This window comes from Vigna umbellata, chromosome 1 (assembly GCF_029865625.1).
Source record: "Vigna umbellata cultivar VRB3 chromosome 1, Vumbellata_1.0, whole genome shotgun sequence".
In the NCBI taxonomy this organism is placed as follows: domain Eukaryota; kingdom Viridiplantae; phylum Streptophyta; class Magnoliopsida; order Fabales; family Fabaceae; genus Vigna; species Vigna umbellata.
In genome coordinates, this window is record NC_142165.1 from 99,805,691 (window position 1) to 99,814,783 (window position 9,093).

Sequence of the window (9,093 nt, forward strand, 5' to 3'; positions counted from 1 at the left end):
TTAAGAAAAAAAGGACAAAAAAGATGAACATTAGAAGGGAAGCTCGTGGGTCATGAAATTGTGACATTATTGATATCATGGAATTTTGTCTCATTTGGCCTCTTCTATTGCATTCCCAACCACTCTGTCAGATATCATCTGTTATCATGTTTTGGATGGATACAGTAGAAGCTGCTTATGTCTTTTATGTCGTAATTATTGGAAATTACGAGAGTGAACAAACCCTAAACCTAAGCCTTTATTATAATAATATACTTTGCTTAGCGTGTGATTGCGGATTCAGATCACTCATTACTTCACATTAGCATCATATTTTAACTTCCATTTATTTAACATAATTGAAAAAAACTAATAATGAAAAAAATCTGGTAAATAATCTAAAAATATAAAGAACGTGAACAGAAGAAAAGAAGCGGCTAAATGAAAAAGAACGAACAGTATTTTAATGAGTGGATTTGGATTCATTCTATTTAGTCTTCATAATATTGATAACGTTTTTATTTTGGAATTTATTTAAATTAGGTAAATGTTATCATAGCATTACTATTAAATGATTTAAAATTAAAAAAAACAGTATTTTTCCTACGTAGTTGATTAACGAAATTAAAGTTAGCATAAAAAAGTATATATATTATATATGAAATATTATATGTGCTAACATTAAAGAAAAATGTTATAATGAACTGTGTTGAAACGAATGTTTGCTTTCCTCTTTGATCGTGACCCAAAAGAAGGCTTGAGTTTTCATTTTCATCTTTCAACTTAGAAATTCATCCCACTACTAGACTGTGTCTCACTCAGTCACAAAATTCCTTTCATCGGAAACAAAGCTAGGGCTTTTTCGTTTATTGTTGGGTTGTTGTGTCCACCAAGTGCTTGCATAAATTCTGTGAGGGTTGTTTGTTTTTTTGTGGTTTTGGGATTGAGATTTGGTTTCTGGGGGGTGTTTGTTTTAAGATATCAATCGATCAGAAAGGAAAAGGAAGGAGGTTGGGAAGATGAGCTGGCGCAGGGTGTTGAACTCAGCACAGGCCCTGGCCGCGCACACCTTCCTGTTGTGCTTCACTCTCTTCCTCGTTCTCAAACTTGATCACGATCTCTCTTGTTCTTGGTGGTTGGTTTTTCTCCCCCCTCACTCCTCAATTCTCTTCTACCCTTTTAATTCTCGCTTCAATTTCGATTTGCCTACTTTATTATTATATTATTCTTATTATTGTTATTAATATTATTATTATTATTATTATTATGATTACTGGTATTATTATTATTATTATTATTATGATTACTGTTATGATGACTATTATTATTCCTTTGGAGATTTGGGTTTGGGACCTCATGAAATGCCTTTTCTGTTTTGTTCTGTGATAATTATTACTCGATTTTGGTTTTGCCTTCTGATGATTGACCTAAATTTTGCATGGTTGAATTTTTTGCTAAGAATATGGGGTGTGTCAGTATTACTATTAACTGATTTTTAAAAAAAGACGTGTTTCTATTCCTGGAAACACGTGCAGAGTACAAAGTGATAATGTTGGTGATTTTTGACATGGGAGGAAGTTCTGTGTAAAGTTTTTTCTAGTTTTTTTTTTTTTTTTCAGTTTTTTTAACTATTGAAATTATTTGCAAGAGTTATGCTCAGGATAAGACGCTGTAGAACCCATTTTTGTAATGGTATAATTGCTACCTGAGAGGTGGTGCTTGGGGGTTATTGCCAGTGTTAGTTTGTTTCCTTTCTCCATCTCTACTTTGGTGTAGGATGTGTTTGAGCTGGTAGAATGGAGATTGGGGCGAACATGATTGTGTACTAAAGTAATGGCCTAGAATGAAAATAAGTACTCTTCGGTATTGTGAAATAATAATTGGTAGACCAAGATAGTCAGGGAGTGTGCAAGCTTTTGGTTCAATTGGAGTTGGGATAATGCCTACGTGTTAGTTAGTAAGCTGCGAAAATGAGCACCTGACTAATGAAAGTGGTGCCCACCTTTAGGTTGAGAGGTTAGAAAGACTCCATAGGTGGTGAATTGTAAAGTGGCTTCATATAATCAGGTTATGTCGTGCTTCAAAAAATTAATAGTATCTGGAAGTTATTATGGGATTCAATTGAAATGATTGCTTTGTAATGCCAAAATTATTAAATGCAGTATAAGGACATATTATGTTGTTGGTTTGGTGGAAATCCATTAAAACTCGTAATATTTTAGCAAAATCATAAATAAATGAAAAAAAAGGTTAAGGTGTCCTAAAATGTATGCCATGGTGTGCTGGGAAGTTTATTAATATGGAAATTTTATGATCGTAATGATGTGTGGAAAGGTGTGGTGTATATAAGGTTCTGAGAAGATGGTGACTGTTGATGACTGATTCACCTTTAATATACAGGGTAGTATTTTTACCTCTTTGGATGTTCCATGGTGTTGTGGCTCGAGGAAGGTTTTCATTACCTGCACCATCTGCTCCACGTAATCGAAATGTATGCCATCATCATTCTTAACTGAAATTTAAGCCAGTTTCTATTTTCAGTTTTAGTTTACTCGTAGTAGTTGAGTATTGAGCCATTTGACTTTGAAACCATGATATGTGTATTGTTCTTTTGCTATCAAAGCATACAAACTCAAACTGGGGTGCTCCTTGTTTTCCTTTTCTTGTCTAACTAACTAGTTGTTGTTTTTCCATGACAATGTTGACACGACTAAATACGATACTGAATTTTTATATTGTGACAGTGGGCACCATGCCATGCCGTCGTTGCAACGCCGTTGCTTATTGCATTCGAATTGCTCCTTTGTATATATCTTGAGAGCATATATGGTATGCTTTCATTGTGGCGTAGTTAGAATTTCCAATTATTTTCCTGTATTCAATAAATATTTGTTTAAGTTACAGGTTGTTCATATGGTTAGCTTGGAGTTTACAAGTTCCAACCATAGGAACGTGGGCATTTTGCCATCTGTAAATGAAATAATTCTTTTGCAATATAGGAGCTAAATTTCTGTGGTGACATTGATGCAAAATCTCCCATTATACTAACGTATTTTGTTCTTACACAGATCTTGGCTATGCAGCAGTTGATCTAAAGATAGTGTTTCTTCCCTTACTAACATTTGAAATCATTATTCTCATTGACAATTTCAGGTAACTTCTTTTTAATAGCTCCAATAGACCATAGTTTCTTTTTGGGTTGTTCTCTAATGTTAGAGTAATCAATGTTGACATGAGTAATTTTGTGAATTCTTTACATCTGGTAGACCAGTTACTTAAGTGAATTTCTTCATCATATTTTACTTCTTTGGAATTTTTAAGTCTTAATCATTGATGTGCACATTTGGGTTTGTTATGATGTGATGTGCTTTGTTCTGGAGAGATTAATGTGAACCCCTTCAGCATGATTCGTTCATTTTAGGATCTCATATTCATCAATTATTCATCTGTCATTTGTAACCAACTATGTTGTATTTTATGTGCAGGATGTGTAAGGCTCTAATGCCAGGGGACGAAGAAAACTTGAGTGACGAGGCAATATGGGAAACTCTTCCGGTAAGGATTTATATCAATTTTTTGTAGAAAAAATAGGCATAAGCTGCAGTGTTTTCTTCTTATCAGTATATTTTTCATGTGTTTTGTTGGGTTCTCTAATATAACTAACTAATTAAAAAATACAAATCAAAGGAATCTTATGTTGTGTTTGAGCGGGATAAGAAGAGGGGATAGTTCAAGGAAGAATATGAGAAATAGATAACTGAAAGTAGAGTACTAAAACAGCTTAACAATATTTTGGTTTCTGATTTAAAAAACTGAAAGGAGTTATATTTTTTTTTAAAAAGAATTTTCAACAAGTACTCATGCTGAGCAATTTTTTAACTAATATTTTTTTTCTTCGAAAAATAGGAAACAAAAAGTTTCCTACTTAATGGTGCTCAGGCCTTTGAGATTCCTACTTAATGCTGCTCAAGTCTTCAACAACAGTTTTGTCACTGTCTATGTCATAGATTATATGGGGGAAAGTGACAGTATTTCTGATTTATTTAAGTATACACACCATGGTAAAAATGCATCAGGAAAGGATTCAGGAAACAATGTGTGAAAGTTGTGGGTTTTCAAAGTATTGTTTGAAGAGTGAAATTGTGGTGAATTTAGCATCATTTCCATCACCAATTACCTCCGTATCCACGCTCTTCCCTATTAATATTTGATTTTATTGTGCAGTGGAGAAACTGCTATTGCCTTTTTGAAAAACTTAATTGTAGTTGAGTGTTATAAATTGTTGCAGGTATCCTACTTTTTAGCACTCTAAAATTGTTTAACAGAAAGGGTTTTTTTTTTGCATTAGTTTACATGAGTGGATATCTTTGTCATGCCACAGAAATTCAGTGGAGTACTCTAATTGTGACATGCACCAAATAGTTAAAGAATATTAAAATTAGGAAATCTTTTGATTGCAATTTATGCTTGAGTCAAGTTGAAATCATGTAATGTTTGTTATGTCTCTTCAAGTATGCTATTTAATTGTCTCTTTTTATCATTAAAGTATTTTATAACTTGAAATTGCTAAAGCCTTGTTACACTCTTGTTATTGTTTTGGCAGCACTTTTGGGTTGCTATTTCTATGGTGTTCTTCATTGCTGCAACAGTCTTCACACTCCTAAAAATGAGCGGTAACTATTTTCCCTCTAAATTCCCTTTCACTTATTCTTTATAAATTCTGTCATTATTATTTTTTCATCTCACGGTAGCAATGTTTAATCTCATGATTCCTTTTGGAATTTGTCTTATTCTGCTGTGTAGTGTACAATATGTTTTGTTATATTCTTCTTCAATACTTTCCCTGGCGGCCCTAGTTATACAAATAAATAATTTGGCTTCATTTTTCTTGTCTAATACAGGTGATGTAGGTGCTCTCGGTTGGTGGGACCTGTTTATTAACTTTGCGTAAGTTTCTTTCGTATTTAGTGCTAACATGCATTTTTATAATTAAGCTTGTGTTTGTTGGAATGCTGCTGTGAAGGTTTTATAAAGTTTTATGATCTATTATTTTGCAGTATCGCCGAATGCTTTTCTTTCCTTGTATGTACAAAGTGGTCCAATCCTGTAATTCATAGAAATTCAAGAGAAGCCAGTAGTTCATCTTCAACTACTATTAGATATCTTGACTGGAACAGTGGTTTAGTGGTTTCTACGGATGAAAATCGATCCGAGGGGAGAATCTGTAGCCTTCAAGAGATAGGGGGGCATTTCATGAAAGTACCAATTATTGTATTCCAGGTTCTTCTCTGTATGCATCTAGAGGTATATGATACGGAATTGTGTGCTTGGTCAGCCTTGGGAATGTTGTTTTTGGAGATCTGAGATGTTGTTCATTTCAGGGAACACCTGCTTCTGCTGTATATATACCACTTCCAGTTATTTTCTCTCCGCTTTTCCTACTTCAAGGAGCTGGAGTAATGTTATCTGCATCTAAATTAGTGGAGAAACTTGTGCTTCTCCTTCGAAGTGGAGCTGCTGCAGGAATTTATTTTAGATTTTCTTCAAGAGTTCATGATTGCTTGGGGTTCTTGCATCATGGTTCCAGGTAATTGATTTTCTTTTATGACTTGTTAGGGAAACTTTAGATTAAAACTCTGTTGTTTGGTCTGACTACATTGTTGTCATTCTGTTTCCCTGAGCTTTATTCTGACTCTTTCCGATTTATAACTAATTTTAACAATCAGGGTTCGAGTGGGACATGTGATATAAAATTCTTTTCCCCTGATTTTTCTCAAATCAAATAAATCCTTGATTACCGTGTTTTATTTATGAGCCGTTTTCAGTTAAATTTGGATAAAAAAGCTTAGTTATATGTTAAGAATACGAAATTCAAAGATAGAGTGATTCTTTAAGCACCTTGAGTCCAGGGGTGTGCAAACTGATAACATAAAATTAGTTAAGTACAATTTTCACCCGATAAGAACCACTTTCAACCTTCTGTTATAACAAAACAATAAAAGGATAAAGCTATACTGCCGCTGGACATGGTAGAAACAGTAAAAAGTACATCAGATAGAGTAAAAATACTCTAATTGGTAGATAAAATATGGCATGTACTGAACCAATAGAAGCAACAGACTGTTCTACACTTCTTAATTTGGGACGTTTTATGTGGAATTTGCTAAACTAGATGTTCTTATCGGTTTGGTTCACAGATTGAATGTATGTCTTTCATCTATTATTATTTTTGCCACTATTAAATGCAAATCCAATATAAATTGGGGTCAAGTATTTCATAAAGATGCTCTGGTTAGTTCAGTGCACAAAATGAGCATAATATCTCAAACCTCAAGGGAGTAATCTGAATACTTATCATTATTTTTACCTCTATTTTTATCGGAGGTAATACATCTAATTTGGGGTTTTAGTTTTCTAAAAGGGAAGCTGTGATCTTGTTGATATACCATTTGCGTGTACTGTACTGGCACTGCATCTAAATTCTGACAATTGATGCATCAGATTGTTGGGTTGGTGGTCAATTGACGAAGGGAGTCGGGAAGAACAAGCACGAATATACCATGAGGGAGCATCTGGGTAAGCATCATTCATTTTATTACAAACCTTGGTGTGTATCATACCACAAAGAATGTTATATTCTCTCTCATACATATTCACTGCAATGTCTCTTGATAATTCATGTGCCTTGCTTGTGAATGTTTAATTTTCAGAAAGGTGCCATTTTGGTCCTTCAAAGATACGCACTTACCCATTTTCTCAATTTCCATTGAAGTATTCTTTTATTGGTCAGAATTATTATTTTATTTAACTTTTTTTGAGTTCTGCCCTTCATTTTCAGGGTGCATGGAATTCTAATGTAAAAACCAAATTTTAATAAATGAATCAATTAAGTGCTCAAGTGATTCTCTTAACATAAGATAATCAAATTAAGCTGATGTTTAATCTTTAAGTACCAAAATAGGTTCCTGTTTTTTCTTATTCTTTTTCTGTTTGGCATTTGAGCTTGTTTACAACACAAGTACTATATGAAGACATCTTTTTTACCTCTTCTCTCGTGTATTAAGATACGTTAAGCTATTTTCAATTTTTTTGCTATATGTTCATCTTGTAGTTGTTTCTAATGATCTTTGTACATTTGGCTTCGTACTGAAACAGGTATAATACGTTCTGTGGTTATCCTCCTGAGATTGTTAAGAAAATGCCAAAAAAGGAACTTGCTGAGGAGGTAATGGCAATTCTTATAATATAGATATAAATTTATAATGAAGTATGTTCAGGTCTACGTGTATAGGTGTATAGATGAACATGACCTTGTGTGGTATGTTCTTTATAATATAGATATAAATTTATAATCTGCTTAGCTCTTACTTCCTTATGTTGTGTTCATTGTTCAATATTAGGCTTAAAAATTCTCAGTATGTCTGTAACTCTGATTTCCTTCATTAGGATGCTTATAGTTTTCGAATGACAGGTTTGGAGACTCCAGGCAGCTCTTGGTGAACAGACTGAAATCACAAAATTCAGCCAACAGGAGTATGAAAGACTTCAAAATGTAAAACAGCTAACCTAATGAGTAATATAGTTAGTCGTGTGCTTATGCTGTGTATTTCCATAGTTCCTTATACGATGCATTTAGAGGCCATCCACAAGGGCAATGATATATCGGGTATCATTCAGTTAGAATATTGTTTATGCATGGACCCTGTTCTGATATCTGATGTTGTAAATCAATGTCTGTCAGTCTTTTGAATACAGTGGAACTATGAATAGCCTGTGAACGTAATAATCAAATATACTGTCATTGCTATGTCATAAAAGTGAAGCAGCAATTATGTGTTTGTTTGTGTCAGTCGCACCAATATAGTACCTAACCTCACACATTGTTTTGATTTGGTGACAACAATTTTCAATGAGTTCTAGCCCATTCAACTGCTTAAAATGAAGTTTCCGATTGCTGTCATCACTGGCATGGTTAGACCAATTGAAATTTCATTTGACCAATTTTATGTTGTGTGCAACAGGAGAAAGTGTTGTGCAGAATTTGTTTTGAGGGAGAGATTAACGTTGTATTGCTCCCATGCAGGCATCGCGTTCTTTGCAGGTGAGATCAAATATGTGATGGTCAATAAGGCCACTTAATGCATCATTACATAATATTTTATTTTTCTTCCATTTTCTTGGTCAAAATAGTTTTGGCCTTATGCTTGATTTGTGTTATTGCAGCACTTGCTCAGAGAAGTGTAAGAAGTGCCCGATTTGCCGTGACTCTATTGCCGAGCGTCTGCCTGTTTATGATGTTTAGATGTTAACATGGTTCTTTTTTTTTTTTAAGAGACCATAGAGAAAGGGGCTAGATAACATGTTTTAACTGAGTGAATCAATCCTTGGTGCAGTTTTGGCGATGATAATATTGGACGCCAACTTGCTCACTGTCTAATACAACATCAAAATGATAGGAAGAAGAATAGAGCATCCCACTTTTGAATTTAATTTGTTTTGCATTCACTCCCTTCTGTAATTTGTATATATATACTCTAGCTTTTTACAGGCTTTACAAATGAGTGTGATGAGTGTTGAATTATAGTAGCTGAGCACCGATTCTTTCCTTTTGAATCATTTTCTAAGGTTAAATGCGTGCCCGAAAACGTTTGAAAATACAGGTAATTTAGTAACTATCATGAAACAATATGTTGATATCTCGAAGTGATTGTGAAACATGATGTTGAATTGTAATGATGTAGAAAGTTTGATATTTTCATCACCAATCTTCTTTTCTAGTTGCTTCAATCAGAATTTCTTTTTCCGGTTCTGTTTATCAGAACCAAATTAAAAGTGTGGTTTGGATTTGTACAGTACAAAAACATTGAGAATCTTATATTGACTATTCGCATAATAGTAATTAAAGAATAAATATATTAACAATGAGAAAAGTAATGTTTGAAAATAAAAAATTAAAGCTAATACAATATTTGAAAAGGATTAATGTTAAATATAATTTTTAAGCATAAATTTAGGAGAAAAGTAATGTTTCTTATTAAATTAATATCTCTAACCTCGTTAATTAGGTTTTGTAAAAAGTCTAAAAGAGTATTGTTTTGTGCAGCAATACTTTTT

At 33.5% G+C, this 9,093-nt stretch overlaps 1 protein-coding gene across 1 annotated transcript; it reads left to right on the plus strand.

The window, feature by feature from the left end:
- The first annotated feature begins 671 nt into the window (after positions 1 to 671).
- Positions 672 to 8,562, plus strand: LOC124841031 (Transmembrane Fragile-X-F-associated protein). Its single transcript, XM_047317193.2, has 14 exons — positions 672 to 1,114; positions 2,380 to 2,470; positions 2,724 to 2,808; positions 3,048 to 3,132; positions 3,465 to 3,534; positions 4,583 to 4,652; positions 4,881 to 4,926; positions 5,037 to 5,283; positions 5,361 to 5,566; positions 6,481 to 6,555; positions 7,135 to 7,204; positions 7,451 to 7,531; positions 8,001 to 8,080; positions 8,203 to 8,562. The coding sequence occupies exons 1-14, from the start codon at positions 999 to 1,001 to the stop codon at positions 8,279 to 8,281; spliced, it is 1,401 nt and encodes a 466-aa protein (XP_047173149.1). The 5' UTR covers positions 672 to 998; the 3' UTR covers positions 8,282 to 8,562.
- The last annotated feature ends 531 nt before the right edge of the window (positions 8,563 to 9,093 follow it).

Coding starts and splice junctions, on each gene's coding strand:
- LOC124841031 (XM_047317193.2), top strand. CDS start 999: ATGAGCTGGCGCAGGGTGTTGAACTCAGCACAGGCCCTGGCCGCGCAC. Junction 1,115..2,379: donor GATCTCTCTTGTTCTTGGTG/GTTGGTTTTTCT, acceptor TTTAATATACAG/GGTAGTATTTTTACCTCTTT. Junction 7,532..8,000: donor AGTATGAAAGACTTCAAAAT/GTAAAACAGCTA, acceptor TGTGTGCAACAG/GAGAAAGTGTTGTGCAGAAT.